Here is an 18,354-nt window from a genome sequence, read left to right on the forward strand (position 1 = left end):
CAGTGTGTGTTTGTTAAGTGTAACATAAGATATCTGTAAGGCAGACCACGTCTGACTTATTTACGAAGTGTAAAGGAGGGAACGTCCTTTATATTCATTGGTAAGCCCATCTCTTCTCTTGTTTTTTCATGTATTTCATGCAGTCAGCTGGCGGGGGTCAGCGTCTTGCCTTAGGACACAACCTGTTGTGGGAACTGAACTGGGACTTTTGGTTCACGTCTGTGGTCTGAAGTCTTGGTGAACTCCAGCAAGGACCTTACCACTGTAAAATGTGCACTGTGAGTTATGACTCTGTTATGGCTGCAGATCATATTAAAGCTGCAGTAGGCAGTTTGTTGGCGTCACTGGGCAAAAATTCCATAACAGCCTTTCAGCATTTTGTAACTCAAGTGGTCTGAGAGAAAATTGGCTGTTTTTCAGGCTTTCTAACTTTAGAGCAGAGACGATGGTGTGTGGATGTGCTGTACTTGTCCCTAATGCCGTTGTTAGACGGCAGTACAGCTGGCCTGGGGCATGAAGCACTGGAAGGGCGTCTTTGAGAAGATGAGTCACAGCGGCACCCGGGACCGGGGTCTTGGAGCGAAAGCAGGTCGCATGAGGTTTCACAAGGCTAACGACTCATTTTGATTCCATTTGAACTTGAGGATTCGGTGGGAGGGGCTTAGTGGAGTGTTAGGAGGCAGCAGAGAGGTGGAAGGTTTTTCATTATGTATGTTCAACGGTTGCATACTGCAGCTTTAAGTGGGACGTTCTTCGGAACTTAGCACTTCCATGGGACTGTTCCTCCAGGAGGACATTAAAAAAAGGAGGGAAAAGGTAATCTAAATGCTAATTTCTGGTAATTTTGTGATAGAGGTACCTTGTTCATTTTCTTTGACTTCTCAGTGACTGGGAAAGATAGACGAGCATATTCCTTGGTGAGTGGCTCAGTTTTGAAGTTAACCTCTGTCTGGACTTTAGAGGACTAGAGGCTTTAGATTGATTGTTGTTGTTCTGTCTGTGACCTAAAGGCACGTTCGCTTTTGGTCTTCATTGGTTACTTACAGGTTATAAGTAAAAACATAATGAAAACCAGGTAATCTACATGAACAGAAACATTGCTAGAAGACTAATTCAGGTAACCTAAGAGTGGAAATTTACCTGACAGCTTTTTCTTCCTCTTTGCAACCATCAATAATGACATGCAGTGTAAATTTAAAACTAGTGCTTCTTTTGGGGCGCTACAATGAAGGATAAGCATTCATAGCTGGCTGTGACCGTGTCGACATCTGTGATATACTGTAGTTGTCACCACAGCAAACAAGGAGCTTTGCCAAAACTCTGACCAGGTTTGGTCCCCTACTGGTACAAACATTCCTGTCATGCACTGGAGGGTGCACATGCTACTGAATCAGTGTACAACCCTGCATGAATGCACTGATGGACAGAGGCTCAGAAGTGCATGAAATTAAAAAGTGAAATGAAATTGCATAGGGAACAAGTTTACTATTAGTGGTTCTGACTTCAACATCTGGATGTGCCATTTGGCTGGAGCCCCGGTGAGTTAGCCTCTACAGCGTCCTCTGGAGGACTTGTGGATTTAACACCAGATCAACATGAGAGAGGTTGTGTTACTGGAGTTTGTGTCGAGCACCACTTCGCATTCCTTAACTCATGTCTCATTGAATCATTCTCAGGGCTCCTCTGGAGGCTGAATGGGAACCACTGCCCCACCGCTCAGGATGGCAGCACTGAACTGTGTTGCTGCTGAAGTTAAGGACAAAATGACGACCAAGCAGAAAAATGCATCTCTATACACTGTTTGTTATTGAGCGACGAGCAATCCCTGCTTCTATTTAAGATTGACGGTGATTGTGCAAAACGTGGCAAAATTGTCCTCGTTTCTGTTCCCTGGAGGTCCTTTCTAATAAAAAGTGAAAGACTGAAACTTCTTTGAAATCTCCAATATGAGATGACCTTAATATTCATTCTGAAGGCCTTTACACACAGGGCACTATTTCCATGTGATTAAAGCACATGTCAATATTTTTCTTCTAACTTTTTTTTTTTCATGAGTATTTTCACGCTGAACACAATTTTTTTTTTCTGGAAAAAAGTTGATTTTTCTGAGAGTTTTATATGACATGGAACATAAGTTATTACCAGTTACTCCTTGTGTTTTCTCTTTCCCTTGTCTCTCCTGTACTCCCCATCTGTCTCTCTGTGTGTCTGTGAGGTGGAAGTTGTTTTTTCTGATGAATGAGCTGCCGTGGATCTTCTCAAACCTTCTGAACAAGTGTTGCAACTGTTGCAAATTTGCCTCGCTGTCGGTCTGAATAGTTTTGTTGCATTTTCGTGTCATTGATTCGTCCCCGGTGTGTAAAGGCCTTTACAGTACAATCACTTAATTGTGCAATAAAAAATTAAAAACTGACCACCAATGGCAACAGGAAAGGCAGAGGACCACAAGCACAGTAAATGTGTCTGTGGCTTAGACAAATACAAAAAATGGCACAAAAAGTAATAAATGTTGGTCCTTCAAAATTGGATACAAAGGTTCATACAAACGGACGGAAAAACAAGCTAAAATCTCTAGACAGGGTGCGTCTGTCTACACTGGCAAGCGTGTTTTCCCATTGTTCTTCATTTACCCAGGGCTTTGTCCAGGTTGGTCTTGATAGCATCCAGGAAGTCTGATGTGTTGACATAATGTTCGTTCAGCTTACAGCTGCAAGATCACAGTGAAGGGGTTACATTTGTTTACAACATGTCCTCATCAGAGAAAGCTCCTTAAAAACAGACCACACACATGAAACATACATTGACAGGATGTTAACTCACTTGGCCAAGCCGTGGATGCAGCCTGCAAGGTCCTTGGTCATCACACCATTTTCCACTGTTTCCACACAGACCTTTTCTAACGTCTGGGAGAACCTGTACAGCAACAGTGCAGAGTGACAAATTACGACGTGAAATTACATTAATACATGCCACATGAGTGAATGACACTAAATAATCAGATAACATACTTTATCAAGTCAGGATTTCCATCCAGTTTGCCTCTGTGCTCCAGCCCTCTGGTCCAGGCAAAGATGCTGGCAATGGGGTTCGTACTGGTTGGTCTTCCCTACAAAGCAAACACACAGTTAAAGCAACTTATATGTCTTGTGTTTGCACTGAAAATATCAGGATGTTGAATACATTTAGATATTTACCTGTGGGAGTAAGAAAAATACCCGACTGAGAAACAAAGCTAACTCAGGCTCATGCGAAACACACCACCAAACACTGTACTTCACTGCAATTCAGCATAATTTGGTTCTGAAATTCAACAATGGTTAACTTAAAGCAAAATGTTATTTACCAACTAAACTTTAAATTAAACACTCCATCACGCTCCTTTTCACACCAATTCCTCCATTTAGTGCTTTAAACCAACAAGCTCAAACTGGATGCAACTGCAATTACTCACGCTCGTAATGACCCCATGAACACTTGCAGGTGAACTGAGGGAAGACAATAATATAAAAAAATTGTGGCTGGTATTTCAGCACATTTATGTCAACAGCGCCAAACCGTCACAAGTTCAACTAAAACCTTTAGCCTACAACTAAATCTGGCCTCAAACATAACACAAAGTTCCTGCCCTGACTGAGTGCACTCAGGTTTGGGTTTGGCCAAAATGTCAACCACTTTGCAAACATTTGCTCAATCTCAAGGTCCAAAAACACTCCCAGCAGTGTGGCCTGGTCCTGGACCTTACCCTCTGGTGTTCTCGGTAGTGCCTGGTGACGGTGCCGTGAGCAGCCTCGGCCTCAATGGTCTTGCCGTCAGGACACACTAGTACAGATGTCATGAGACCTAGAGAACCAAAACCTGGACACAGAACACAGAACACAGACCAGCCTTCCATCAAGAGACAGTCAACTCACAAAACACGAGACGTAGCTCAGATGCAAATGATGTGACATCGTGAACTGCCGAGCCATCATCAAGCTGAAGTGGACTCACCCTGAGCCAGAATGTCTGACTGCACATCTCCGTCGTAATTCTTGCAGGCCCAAACGAACCCTCCAGAAGACTTCAGGACCTGGGCCACCATGTCGTCAATGAGACGGTGCTCATACCAGATCTTCAGCTTGTCAAACTCTGGCTTGTACTCCCTGAAAAACAGAATAATGGAAATATTTGACGTCTCCTTAATGGTGAAATTCAGCGTCAAGTCCGAGTCCTCCACAGCGTCTCACTTCTCATAGATCTCCTCGAAGATGTCTTTGAAGCGCCCGTCATAGGCCTTGAGGATGGTGTTCTTGGTGCTCATGTACAGAGGCCACCTCTTCTGGATGGCATACTGGAAGCAGCTGTGAGCAAATCCACTGATGGACTGTGCAAAGGAAATCCAAGGATAAGGTGGGAGTGGGCCGTTAATCAAATGATATTTTCAATTTAGCTTCCAATGAATATGAAAACATGAAAATCGAGATGAAAGGATTACTGTGGAGAGGAGCCAGAATAAGGTCCAGATTTTAAACAAATCACAAAACGTTACGTCTCAAGAGGAAAATGATCTTTAACCGTCTGAAACACACTCATCTTCTTACCTCATCGGTGTTGTACATTCCCATCCCACAGCCCCCTGCGGTAAAGTCAAACACCTCCCACTCCTTCTGCTTGCCTCCATCCGCTGGGGAAAACACAATCTTGAACTTGCCGGGCTGGTCAACTACAAAGTCTGTGGCCCTGTACTGTGAGATTAAAACATCAGTCCTGGTTTGTGAGACTGCTCTTCAGTCAGTCTGGATGCATCTTTGCAAACAGCAAACACGCATACGTATTTCTCACCTGATCGCCGAAAGCGTGCCTGCCGATCGTTATGGGTTGTGTCCAACCGGGAACAAGACGAGGGATATTTTTACAAAGGATCGGCTCACGGAAAACAGTGCCACCCAAGACGTTCCTGATGGTTCCATTAGGGCTCTTCCACATCTTCTTGAGCTTAAATTCTGGAGGAAAAATGACCAAAAACTACAATTGTGAACATTCTCACATATGGATGAGCAATGCAAAACACTTCAATTCAGCATGGTTAGAGCAGTACAGATAGCACAGTCAGCGTATGATTTAACCCAGTGAGTCAAACTCACCCTCAACTCGAGCCTCATCCGGGGTGATGGTGGCGCACTTGACAGCCACGTTGTATTTCTTAGTTGCCAGAGCAGAGTCGATGGTGACCTGGTCATTGGTCTGGTCACGGTAGGGCAGACCCAGGTCGAAGTACTTCAGCTCAACGTCAACATTGGACAGAATGAGCTGCATGTGTACAAGATATCGTTGCGTTATGTTCTGAGCACAACACACACACATGCAGTGTTTCCGACGATTATTATCTCTGACTACAAACATCTCTTTATCATTGAAATACTTGTAAAAGTCAGTCAAGCCCTGTCTGACCGTCCCATTTACCTTCTCTTTGATGAACTCCCATATAATGCGAGTCATCTCATCTCCATCCATCTCCACCACGGGCTGGTTCACCTTGATGCGCTTTGTGGCATCTGAAACATTACATACATTTACATCCTGTTTACAGTGTTGTTTACAGCTGCAGGGGACGATGAAAATGAACATGTAGAAGCAAAACCACTTCTCAAAGTCTGCACGCAGTCAAGGCTGCCATGCTGTGGTTTTTCTACTTAATATTCATTTCACTTTGGGCAGTTTTCAAACAGTCATAGTTTGCATGTTTTCCCCAGTTCACACTGAATCCACAGCCTCATATTTCAGCTCTCAGCTCTTGAGTTCAGTCAGGCTGATGTGTTTTGTATCTAGAGCTGCAACGATTAATCGATTAGCTATCAGCTATACTGCCAACTATTTTAACAGTCATTAATCAATTTGAGTAATTTCTTGAGAAAGAAAGTCTGAATACTCTGATTCTGGGCTTTGGGAAATACTGATTGATATTTTACAGAAAAGAAAACGAATCGATTAACCGAGAAAATAATTGACAGATGAACTGCGCGTGAAAAAAACCTGCAGCCCTACTCACACACTCCACAATGACCATCTTCAATGACTGTCTCACACACACCACACGTCTACATGTCCTCTCCTGTCCCTTTGCCTGGCCTTCTCAAACCTGCTGAGAGAGTGAAACTCTGGCAGACACTGTGACCTTGGGATTATATGGCTGCTTTCATAACAGTTATTACCTGTGGAGCTCGTTTTATACCTGCCCACACGTGGTCTCACATGGCAGGACAGGCTGCAAACTTTAATGGGCTTCACTTTGTGTTTGTAACACGGTGTGTTATTCATATCTGCTGTGGGCTCAACACATCACCTGTGACATTTATACAACTAACTGTTCACATTTTATTCAGTATGTTGTTTTTACCCTGTTCTGTTTAGAGTATCTGATACATTTAGGTCTTAATGGAAACTGCTCTGCTGCTGTATTTTCTGGTAGCTGCTGCGTGATTCATTGATGGCAGCTCGCCAATCAGACCGCCACATCGACTTCCTACAGCTACCAGTCTCCACTGTCAACAACTACTAATATTACCCATGCAAACAGCGTTCACCATGGCCATTTTTTCACAGCCAGGTGACCACAGTCCTGCGGTGAGAACCGCTGAAAATATGCTCCGCGGGGACTTTTGAGTTGTCTATTAGCGCTTTAAGTCGACGGCGAACTTACAGTTCCTCTGCTGGAGTCTGTGATGGCAGACGGCGGCCGGTGAGAGCGCGGCGGCGTGTGGCGTCAGAGCGGCGGCTGAACGTCTCGACACGGCCGTCAGAGCTTTTAGGTAACCAGCCATGTTTACTGGGACTGTCACGGACACTGCGAGTGAATCCTCCTTTCCTATGAATGAACAACGAGCCGGTACAGCTCCCTGAACGGGTGACGGGTGTCTTCTTCTGCTTTGATGGCGGGTTGTTTAAAAGGAGCATACCGCCCCCTTCTGTACAGAGTGTGTAGTATGACATGTTGTCCATGGAGTGCTTCATAACATTACGTAAAGAATAATGAAATGATAGCATTGATAAAAAAGAAAAGAAAAGAAAAGAAAAGAAAAGCAGACAAACCGAAGAATAGAAACCGACTAAATTCTAATATATTGTCCTGATTTGATCTCCTTCAAATGTTCCACAGAAACTGTAACTTAACTATCACAACTGGAACTGATGGGCCTGTAATTCAGACCCAAAAATTCAATTTAGGAAAGACCACGGCACTCTCACCATGAGTGTGACTGACTTGACAATAGACACACATGTCCAGCTCAGTGTGCTCGACAGAAAAGCCTCTGGGTCCATAAACGTCACCATGATGAATTTTTTTTACCATTAACATTTTGACTGTATCAACACCAAAATGCCTCCACAGCACTGTGGGACTGAGACACACATCCTTTATAAATGAGCAGGATCAGTAGAAAAATATGGCCACCATCAACCAGAAAAAAAAAAGAATAAACTGAATAAACTTTGCATGTTGAGTAGCCTGTGTGGGGTCAATGTAGGCTCTGGTTCAAATTGACAACACATCACAGAAGTTTGACTTCAGAGCTCCCTGCCAGAAAGCCTTTCTAAAACATTGAGAAAGGATCTATTTTAACCCAAACTATGGTCTTTTCTTAAACCTAATCAAGCAGTTTTTTTCACTTGCCAGTGAAAACTGAAAGTAATAAGTAGTCTGAAAATAATAAGCCAACACCGACTTTTGTATTCACACAGGACACTAACTCTGGCCTCCTGGGTGAAAATCCTGTGTTCGACCCATTCATCCACCATAACTTGCTACCAATGCGGACCTTGTCTCTCTTTATGCTACTACACCTGACTTCTAAAAGCCTTTCTGCCAGACAGCTTTCCGCCAGAAATGGCTTTCTGACAGAAAGGCCTGAAGGCAAACTTCTCCCAATATCAATCTGACTTCAACAAATCTTCCGGTTTCCTTTGTCCTGTCCCTCACACAACATGCAGACAGTGCAGACGGCAGTCTAGTCTTCTTTTTACACACTTGTATATAAAGAATGTGAATGACTTGGAAAAGTAAAGACATTTATATCGAGATACAAACTCCTCTCAGTGTCAGGGTTCAGACAGACAAACTGGGGACCCACAGAGCAGACCAGAGACTCACAGGTGAGCGGAGGTGGTTTATTGACAGTTCGAGAGACACGGAAGGCAGTCAGGAAAGACAACAGTGCAAAATCACAAGACAGATCGGGAGTCAAAAAACAAGCGAGAGTCCAAAACCAGAAAACCGTATGGAAGGCAAAGGTACCAACACACTAGGCAAAAGACAACACGAGCAAAACAGGTCAAAACACGAGGAAGCCAATACACAAGGAAAACGCCGGAAAGCTACTTACTTTCAACTTTCAATGTGGTAGGAAATGGACAAAAAAAGATTTCTTAAGGCACTTCGTGTGAGACACACAAGGACATGGCAGAGCTCCAACAACTTGTGACAGCAACTCTGCACATAAATTAAGGTGATAACAAACATAAGACGCACTACAAAACAAATAAAACTGACATTCAGAAACAGCACTTCTTTGGTTTCTATCTATCTTGTGTGCCACAACTTTCTATGCAGATTATCCAGATGAACATCCACGACGGTCCTACTGCACAGCAACCTGGATCATCAATCAAACTAAACCTGATTTATGTTGTACTTCTACAAGAATATATTAAATAGTCAAGTTTGTGCAAGGCTGAAAGGTGTCAATCTCAATTATCAACACGAGGACGAGTGTTGTTTCTGTTCAGCTTGTTACGAACAAATCAACACAGACATGAAAAAGGCATTCACACGTTTATCTGACACAGTGTAAGGCTGGACCACCCCTCTAACAAAGGGCTTGCTGAAAATACTACAAGAATCGTATGAATCTCCAGATGCACTAATGCGTTCACATTGACGAGGTTCCTCCTTGTCTTTCTGAGGGCACGTCAAGTCTATGAGTTCTAAGTGGTGGCAGCCACAGAGCCTTTCCTCTCGCTGAAGAAGCTTTATTGAGCTTTTATTGTGTGCTCTGAAAGCTGCAGTGTTTATGGTAAAAGGCTGACACATCTAACTCCAGTTTGTGTGAAACTGAAAGAGACAAACCCTCTAAAAAAGGGGGGGTTTTAACACATCAGGGTGTTTCAGGTGCTGGAGAGTGAGAAGGGAACATTAAAAGACTTCCCAGTAGGATTCGGCCATGGTTAACAGTATTTCTGGTCATGGTGAGAATGAAGTCAGAACAACTCTGGCTCCACCTACTGGACTTTATAGAAACTGACTGCAACAATTTTGCTTCACTTATCAGTGGTTCCCAACCTGGGGTCCGGGGCCCCCACTGGGGGGCGCCAGAGATTGCAGGGGGTGCACTCAATTTTATCTGCGCTGAGGTTGTGAGGTTACCAAATTCATAGCTGTGCACATTCAATTTAAATTAAGCAATATCACACGAGAGGGAGTGCTGTTGTGCTGAATATCAGCACTGGTGTGATTCGGTTTTTTCAATGCTCACGTGTGTGAGGCAGATTTTGAGCGGCCTGTTGTGAAGGATCCTCAGACTCACCTGAGTCAGTGCTGTCGTACGGGTCAGTCCCTGCAGCAGAGGTGTCTCAGCTCCATGTCTGAACTCCAGGTACACCGTCTTGTGTGTGAAAGTGGAGAACTCATTGCTGAAGCAGACCTGGTAGACGCCCTTCATCGCTGTGGTGTGAGAGAAGTTGTCGTACTGCTTCTTCTTCTCATTGTACAACACGTTGTTTTGAGGGTCAGTGACGAAGCAGTCCACGTCGTAGTTTCCTCCTGAAATGACCTAAAAGAAGAGAAAACACACATCAAACACACATGTTGATGGACAGGACATATGCTTGCGCACATAGTGTTGTTTTGTTGTGACATATGGACTGTGCAGTGATGAACTGACTCAAAGCGGCTCAGCAGTGGGTCAGAAACATTCAACATTTGCTTTAATTATGGTATTAAAATACAAGTAAATGAAGTGAATCGTAGAATCGTAGAAACACTGCTTGTCATTCTGATCTTTGTGTTCAGCTCATGAAAAATTGGAGCAAAAACAAAAGTGTTGCGTTTATATTTTTGTTCAGTGTAATTAATTAATCCCGCAGCCATGAAACGTGAATTGTTGCCAAACACGTCCCAGTTTAACCTCTGACTGAATTTCAGGGCAGTTAAAGCAAATAAAGGAAGAGACGGATTACTGCGGCGTGTTTCCAGCCGACCAGCCCTGAAGTTTATGTTTCAAAATAAATGTCCAATATTTTAGGCCAACGCGGTCTATTTGCTTATAGTACAAGCAAATGTGGGTGTGTGTTTGTATAGGCCTTATACAAACACACTCCCACACCTCTCAGGAAGTAAATCGTGAACACACAGATTGACTTTTTAAAGCCAGAAGCCATTATGAGTTTTTCGTGTGTTTTTCGATGGTGGAATAAGTATACAGAATTGAAAGTAGTAGCAACAGTAAAAGTACAGAAGTACAAGAAACGAAATGTTTTTAAATTATCAAAAGCCTCGCATGGGTCTGTAATAGCCGATTAAACCTGTGTGAGAGAGCCTGTTATGACAACAAGTGATTGTTGACAGACGCAAAGCGCAGAACGGCATTTCTGCTATGCATTCATTGCCGTGATACGAGTCCACATTAAACAGGAGTCTTATTTTGAAAATCCCAGGGGGTACAGTCCGCGCCACGCCTCCTCCCCCGCACAGGGAATCATATCTGGGGCGCAAAATCTTATCCAGGATTAGTCAGTATTTGACATTTTGTCCAGTTCGTAGTCTTACTCTGAACAGGCACATTTTTAATTCTAGTTTTCTGTGTTGCGATCATCTTTCCGGTCAAGCTCTCGGTGATTTAAGTTCATCGCTAACAGCCTGAAATATGCAGAGTTACGCAGAGGTGATGAGAGACTTTGTGGAGAACCATGCGACCCTTCTCGCAGTTGTTTTTATTGCAGGTAAATCCATTCTTTTATGGTATTTACATCGTGAAATGAGTGAGACTGTAAGTGAAGTTGCTGCTGGTGTGAATGTCAGTGATGCTGTTTCAGTTATGAGCCGTCATTCATGTCAGAGTTCAGTGTCACAGTTATTCCATCCTGACGGAGACTTTCACTCATCCTGCTGCTCAATTTGTGAAAATGTGGAAATATCAGTGGAAGAACAGCCAGCCTGAACTATAATAATGAAGTGTTTGCAGTATTTTAGTTCTTACATTGTTAACTATCATAAATAATCCTGATTTGCTTTGGAGCTCCAGACATATCTGCAGGGCTCTCAAGTTTTGAACTGAGCTCAGAGTGAGATTTTGGCGGCGGCGACGAAGGTGGGGACGGGGGTCTGATCTGATGAATGACATATAAATTCCTAAATTAAAAAAAAAAAAAAAGTATTTAATTCAGCATTTCTGAGTGCAGGTGCGTGTGTGTGTGCGCGCGCGCGCGCGCGCGCTTTGTCCTCGTAACTCTCGCCCCACTCCCTCCTGCTCAGTACGTGCACGCAGAAGCCGCCACACATCATGTAGTTGACCAATCACGTGCGGTTTGAACAGAAAAAAAAAAGTCCAGAAAATAACCCATAGCGGCTCCCGCTCCGGCTCCCAGGCAGGAGTCGGCTCGATCGCTCTAAGAGCCGTTTTGTTCCGGACCGATACATCACTGATTCCTCTACCTGTTCCACTGTTATAAAAAAAAATAGCGACGCAACTTGGTGGGCGTTATCCTGGTAATTTCTCTGAGTGAGTAATAGGAGGTGTGGCGTGTGAGTGTGTGAAGGGTTGAAATGCGCGTGTCTCATGCCCAATGCGCGAGACTTCAGAGCTTTGAGATAACAAGAACCAAGATCTTACGCAAAGAAAGAAATGGAATAAAAAGGCAAAAGACAAAAGAATAAGGCAGATTCAGCTGCATGTAATGTTGTTGTGAACGCTCTGTTTACAGTGTTTACTTTGTCTCTTCGGCCAGGGGCAGGTCTGCTGGCCTTTCGGAGGTGGATGGCTGGGCCAGCGTGTCGGAGCAAGGTCAGGCTGGATGGGAAAACAGTGCTGATCACTGGAGCCAACACTGGCATTGGGAAGGAGACGGCACTGGACATGGCCCAGAGAGGTCAGACCACAGAGTGTTACACACTGTGTGTTTGTGCACCTCGCTGTTAGGACCCCACTGCCATCACGCTGTGCATTGCTGTTCAGATTTCAATTACACTGACACATTGGTTTCTTCTGTTAGGGGCCAGAGTGATCCTCGCCTGCAGGGACATGACCAGAGCCCACATTGCAGCTGACGACATCCGGCAGCGGAGTGGAAACGGCAACGTGGTGGTAAAGAAGCTGGACCTCGCCTCGCTGCAGTCTGTCAGAGACCTGGCTAAAGATGTCCTGGAGAATGAGGCACGTCTGGACATCCTCATTAACAATGCAGGTATTTTGCAGTGCTTGTCCCTTACTCAGCCAGCAGCAGTAAATATCACAAACATCATCACAGTTTCAAGGGCACATTGAGGACTTGAGCAAAATGCAGTTGGATGAAAAGGCATCCGATGTGTTTCAGCCAGCTCTGTTTACCAGAGCTGTCCTCTCCTCTGATGTTGAAGTGTTTTTGTTGGTTGTTAGGTGTCGCACTGTGTCCCAAGTGGACGACTGAGGATGGCTTTGAAATGCAGTTTGGCGTGAACCACTTGGGACATTTTCTCCTCACCGACCTTCTCCTTGACCTACTGAAGAAGTCAGCTCCAAGTCGCATCGTCATCGTGTCCAGCCTGGCACACGAGACTGGTAAAGTGACTCATTTCAGTCCTCCAACACACCTGTGAATGTTGTGAATGGAGGAGATTTTTTTGTCTCCTTTTCAGTCTCTGATCAGATCGTTTCATCCTTAAAATGAAAGGACTGTGGTTGGGTTTCATGACAGGTGTAGCAGATAAAACTAAAACATGATTGTTTCTTTTCTTTTTTTTAATGAATATTTTTATTTAATATCAAGATTACAGGTATGAACAGAACATCAACAAAAACAGAACATCAACAACATTTCCCCGACAGACATCAAGGGACTAAGGATGGACAGATTAATAAATGACTACTCATCTACATATAAAACACAAACATATATGCATACAAATATGCGGATTGCATACAGCACAGACACAGAAGGCATTGTGGAAAGTAATACCTCAAGGGACATCAGAGACATTGACCAGCTAATGGCAAACTAAAAGTGGACGTGCTCAGATATTTCAGTCCTTCCTAGTCCAAATAGAGCCCTCCGTAGAGCCTGGGCCCCATCCTCACCAATATAGTCCAGAAAAGGATTCCAGATTTTGAAGAATCTAAATGGATTGTCTTTCAGCCAGAAGCGTATTGCTTCAAGAGGGACAAGTTCCATAATGTTCCTGATCCAAAGTGAATTAGTAGGGATAGTGTCCAATATCCAGTGGAGGAGAATACACCTCCTGGCACCAAACAGCAACACCTGAAGCAGCTTCAGTGAGGAGGGGGTTAGGTTCACTGCAGAAACGGGTTCTAGGGATAATTTCTTCTTGAAAATAATATTGATTTCCTTACACACACTGCACCAGAAGTCAGTTACGAGGGGACAGGCAAAAGAACAGTGGAAATATGAGCCTTTGTTAATTTTACATTTGTTACAGTATTTTGAAAGCAAAGGATTAAACTTGTTGCGTCTTACTGGGGTAATTTGAAGCCGATGTATGACTTTGAATTGTAATTCTCTTGCTTTGTTAGTAGATAGGCAACCTGAGGAGCCCTGCCAAACCCCATACCACTCGTCATCAGAAATAGTAACCCCAAAGTCAGCCTCCCAGAGGGACCTCGCACGAGCAGTGGAAATAGTGCTCGGGGCCCCATACAACTTAGTAATGAGTTTCTTAGAATCAGAGTTTTGCAGTATATCCTCCATTGTTGAGAGTCCATTAGGGTGTAATTTAGTGAGAGAGGTAACAAAACATGCATGCAAATGCATGCATGCAAATATTTAAAAAAATGATTCTGCTGGAGATCATATTTCTCTCTAAGCTGGTCAAAGGACATCACAGTGTCATTCCCCACTAGATCACCTATAGTCTTAATACCCCTAATGGCCCAGACGGAAAAGGAGTGGTCCTCTAAACCAGGCGGGAAATCGGGGTTTGAGTGGATAGGAGTGAGAGAGAGGAAACCCTCTTGATTGTCAAATTTTCTTGCTAGTCTCCAGGTTTTAAGGGCATTCTGTAGAATAAAGTTTTTTTTAACATTAGTGCTAACGCAATTCTTAGAAATATGTAAAAGATTACAGAGAGGAATAGGGGTCACTGGGAGAGCCTCCAGGATTAGCCAGGTGGAGTCCGGGGCCTCTTTGAACCAGTGCCAAAAATAACTCTACACGCAAGTCGGTAGCGTTTAATGTCCTGTACCCCAAGACCTCCCTCCTCCAGAGGGCGTTGTAAAACTGCAAGTTTTAATCTGGCCCGCTTATTTTTCCAGAGAAAAGATGAAATAGAGCTGTTAATAGAAAGTGATTCACGTGTTAAGAGAGCAGGGATAATTTGGAACGGGTACAGCAAACGTGGGAGTATATACATCTTAAAAAGATTCACTCTGCCTAAGAGGGACAGAGGCAAAGCTGCTGTCCATCGAGCAAGGTCTTCTTTAATCCTGCAAATTAGGGGTACAAAGTTTGCTTTGTACAGGCCATAAATTGACAGAGTAATTTTTATGCCGAAGTAGACAAGTCCAGATGGGGACCAGCGAAAAGGGGCAGAGCAAGGGGGGGACCAGGACAGGTCAGGGGTCAGGGACATCGCCTCAGATTTAGAATAATTAATCTTATAGCCTGGAAACCGACTGAAGTCACTAATTATTTCCGCTGCCCTGGCTATAGAAGTCTCTGGGTTACTGAGAAACAATAGGACATCATCACAGTACAAGGAAATTTTATGGTGTGTAAGACCGACCTCTATACCTGACACTAACGAGTCATTCCTAAAGGCCTCCGCTAAAGGTTCACATGATTGTTTCTTGATTTCAATGGTAATTCCTGCTTAAAGACCGCGTTGGATTGTTTCTCTGCAGGCCGCATACACTTTGATGACATCAACCTTGATAAAGACTACGACAGTCAAGTGAGCTACTGCCAAACCAAGCTGGCAAACGTGCTCTTCGGCAGAGAACTGGCTGCAAGGCTGCGAGGTTGGCGTCAAATTCAACAATGTGTACTGCATGTTATTATTAAACAGATACATGTCATTGTCTCCCATTAACATAGTCAGCATAGTACAAATCCCTTCTTACTTCTTTTTTACTTCCTGTTCTTGTGTCTCTGTTCCTCTCCCTGTGTTAATTGTCTTGTGATGTTTTATGCATTGAAATTGACTCTATTTGATGGATCCGTCCCATCAGGCACTGGTGTGAACGTGTACAGTCTTCACCCTGGGGCCATCCGCACAGAGTTACCTCGCCACATGTTGGCCTCTTACGCCCTGTGGAAGAGGGTCATAGCCAATCTACTTTTTTTTCTGATCAAAAATCCCTGGGAAGGAGCTCAGACCACCATCTACTGCGCTGTGGACGAGAGCGTGGCCAACTCCAGCGGCCTCTACTACAGGCAAGTACACCTGCAGTAAAACTGGACTGAGTGTGAAGAGAAACCTCATTCGTTCAGTGGTGTTAATAGCTGCAGAGGTCTGGAATTCAGTCCGCTTTGCATGTCTGCGTGCATATGTTCTTTGTCCACTGTGCAATGACGCAGAATGTCAGTGAAATAATGATTTATGGCGTTGTAAATGTTTACTACACAAGCTTTCAGCGATTGTGGTGATTCTGCTGATCTTTTCATCCTATTTCATTTCTTCCATCATACAGTGACTGCGCCCCCAAAATGCCGGCCCCGCAGGCTCTGGATGATGCCGCAGCCAAGAAGCTGTGGGACCTCAGTGCTTCCATGGTTGGTCTGGGTTAAACATAACAGCCTGCCCAGCTTTTATCACCCATTCCTCCTGCCGGAGTCGCTGTTGTTTGTGCGGGTGGATAAAGGACAGCAATCTGTTTTATTATTGAATGCAGAAGGGTTTTGCACTAATAAGGCTAATTTCACCTACTCAGATCTTTTAGACCTGAAATGATTTGCTGACGAGTGAAATTGTTTTGCACTATTTAATCTCAGACTCGTCAGTTGTTTGAATATTGCACTTGCATAATCTGCATTATATTTTGTGCTTTATCTACATATATCTACAGAATGATGCTATATCCTTATCAAAAGAGGCAATACTTTTGCTTTTTAATCAACCATCTTGGATGATGGATTGCATTTTAATGAGCGATTGCTTTTATACATTTAATCTGATTTGTGCTGCAAATTCCGAGACATTTATCACTTAAAACTTGCTGCTTTTATTCATGGTATTGAACAACAACCTCCAACATACAGTAAAATGATTGTATAATCAATTCTGCATCCACTTCATTGCAGAAACACAGCCATAAAAACAGCAAGACCACATTTTCCTATGAGCTACACCAAAAGAAGCTGAGAGGCTTTCTGTGTGCAGGTTGAAGAGGTAGACAGTGCTGTAGAAGTGTTGAGGTATTGCGGAAAGTGGCCTTATGTGCCAGCAAGTGGTGAGAGGAGTGCTGCCCTTCAGAGGAGAGAGGATCCTCCACCTGGTGTAGAAAGGGAGTGGACGCCTCAGGGACAGAGAGGAGTTAGGAAGAAGCCAGTAGATCCAGAAGAGACGACAGCTTAGCGAGTGTCCTCCCGTGTGTGTGTGTGTGTGTGTGTGTGTGTGTGTGTGTGTGTGTGTGTGTGTGTTTGCTGTTTGTTGCTGTTTGTTGTGCCGCGACAAGATCATTTTGGTGTTTTGTTGTTTTCATTCTTTGAAGTGAGAATTGAACTCTGTGCCTTTTGTTCAATGAACTTGCTGAAAATGAACAGTACAGAAATGTCGATCGGAGCTGTGAGCGATGTTAATCTTCTGGCAATAAACATCTGATTGAAATAGATTTTTCCCTGGCAGTTATTGAACATCAGGTGCATGACTGAAACTCCTATAGATGGGTATTTATGGAAAACTGATGGCTTTAAATGAGAAAAAGTATCCACAATATCACTGCTAACAGAAACTAATAGAGAACCTTTCGGCTTTTGTGACCTGCTCATCAACACGTTTTAAGATGAAGATGTGCTGAAAAACAGGGAGAACAGAGGATGCCGGCCTGAGCTCCAGAACTCTGAAATACAGCCAAATGAAAAGCAAATGGATTGAAACAGCTCAGAATGACTTTCAAGAATAAAGAATCAACAGCTTCACACATCACATGCACATTTACACATTTCGTATTTAGACTTTCACGTCACTTCCTTTGACTTTTCATACTGTCAGGTCTCATGTTGATCCATCCATCGTGGATCAACATGCTTATTCTTGTGCAGTGTGACGTTTGAGATACAGTCTTCTGTTTGAAACTGTCCACTCACTGCGCTGTAATTACAGTGCAGAAATGCCAGGGCTTCCAGTTTCTGGGTGTGAGAATCGTGTGAGAACGTTGGCATGCATCATACTGAAATTACTCAACTATTTTTTTTATTCCAGTTCAGCAGTTGCATCATCCTCAGTGTACAACTTTGATGGATTATGTCAGTCATGCTGTGTCATGTCAAGATGTTCGAGCTCACTGTGACCCTGCTACTTTATATATTTATGGTCAGGGGAAAGAAGTTTTAAGAAGTGTTACTCCCCCAACATATAAAGTGTCTTTCTGCACAATAAGCTATTCTTTCATTTTTCTGAATCGTACAGGTGTCCCAGACAGATTGTGTCAAACACTGGTCTTTCCTGCGTACTGCCCCTTTAGAGTAATACAGAAAGAAGACAGAAAGCTGCATAGTTGCTTTCTGTCATGTTTCTGTGAAATATGACTCAAAACCAGGTGTGATCGGAGCAGCCTGGAGGGAATCCACTGATAGACGCGGACAGACAAACCTTTCCACTCTGATTTACAGTTCCTCTGCTGGAGTCTGTGATGGCAGACGGCGGCCGCTGAGAGCGCGGCGGCTGAACGTCTCGACACGGCCGTCAGAGCTTTTGGGTAACCCGTCATGTTTACTGGGACTGTCACGGACACTGCGATTGAATCCTCTTTTTCTATGAATGAACAACGAGCCGGTACAGCTCGCTGAACGGGTGACGGGTGTCTTCTTCTGCTTTGATGGCGGGTTGTTTAAAAGGAGCATACCGCCCCCTTCTGTACAGAGTGTGTAGTATGACATGTTGTCCATGGAGTGCTTCACAACATTAGGTAAATAAAGAAATAATGAAATGATAGCCTTGATAAAAAATAAAGA

The 18,354-nt window shown here is 43.8% G+C and overlaps 2 protein-coding genes across 3 annotated transcripts; one reads left to right on the forward strand and one right to left on the reverse strand.

Moving 5' to 3' along the window:
* Window positions 1–1,784: 1,784 nt before the first annotated feature.
* On the reverse strand, window positions 1,785–6,916 carry LOC143338306 (isocitrate dehydrogenase [NADP], mitochondrial-like). Its single transcript, XM_076758648.1, has 11 exons — window positions 6,680–6,916; window positions 5,443–5,534; window positions 5,124–5,289; window positions 4,822–4,982; window positions 4,581–4,724; window positions 4,227–4,363; window positions 3,991–4,142; window positions 3,743–3,855; window positions 3,009–3,106; window positions 2,821–2,913; window positions 1,785–2,707 (listed from the first exon to the last, which is right to left on the reverse strand). The coding sequence occupies exons 1-11, from the start codon at window positions 6,798–6,800 to the stop codon at window positions 2,623–2,625; spliced, it is 1,362 nt and encodes a 453-aa protein (XP_076614763.1). The 5' UTR covers window positions 6,801–6,916; the 3' UTR covers window positions 1,785–2,622.
* Window positions 6,917–10,722: 3,806 nt separating this feature from the next.
* Window positions 10,723–17,005, forward strand: LOC143338457 (retinol dehydrogenase 13-like). Of its 2 annotated transcripts, none has more exons than XM_076758896.1 (7): window positions 10,723–10,974; window positions 11,980–12,120; window positions 12,244–12,435; window positions 12,627–12,788; window positions 15,084–15,200; window positions 15,411–15,615; window positions 15,873–17,005. In XM_076758896.1, the coding sequence occupies exons 1-7, from the start codon at window positions 10,899–10,901 to the stop codon at window positions 15,967–15,969; spliced, it is 990 nt and encodes a 329-aa protein (XP_076615011.1). In that variant the 5' UTR covers window positions 10,723–10,898; the 3' UTR covers window positions 15,970–17,005. The 2 variants fall into 2 exon arrangements, with proteins under 2 accessions (XP_076615011.1, XP_076615093.1); XM_076758978.1 differs by lacking the exon at window positions 10,723–10,974 and adding an exon at window positions 11,668–11,753 and having other exon boundaries at window positions 15,873–16,116.
* The last annotated feature ends 1,349 nt before the right edge of the window (window positions 17,006–18,354 follow it).

Source organism: Chaetodon auriga, chromosome 1 (assembly GCF_051107435.1).
Source record: "Chaetodon auriga isolate fChaAug3 chromosome 1, fChaAug3.hap1, whole genome shotgun sequence".
Classification (NCBI taxonomy): Eukaryota; Metazoa; Chordata; class Actinopteri; order Chaetodontiformes; family Chaetodontidae; genus Chaetodon; species Chaetodon auriga.

Coding starts and splice junctions, on each gene's coding strand:
- LOC143338306 (XM_076758648.1), bottom strand. CDS start 6,800: ATGGCTGGTTACCTAAAAGCTCTGACGGCCGTGTCGAGACGTTCAGCC. Junction 4,725..4,821: donor GGCACGCTTTCGGCGATCAG/GTGAGAAATACG, acceptor TTAATCTCACAG/TACAGGGCCACAGACTTTGT. Junction 4,143..4,226: donor TTCGAGGAGATCTATGAGAA/GTGAGACGCTGT, acceptor TCTGTTTTTCAG/GGAGTACAAGCCAGAGTTTG.
- LOC143338457 (XM_076758896.1), top strand. CDS start 10,899: ATGCAGAGTTACGCAGAGGTGATGAGAGACTTTGTGGAGAACCATGCG. Junction 12,789..15,083: donor CAGCCTGGCACACGAGACTG/GTAAAGTGACTC, acceptor GTTTCTCTGCAG/GCCGCATACACTTTGATGAC. Junction 15,616..15,872: donor TCCAGCGGCCTCTACTACAG/GCAAGTACACCT, acceptor TCCATCATACAG/TGACTGCGCCCCCAAAATGC.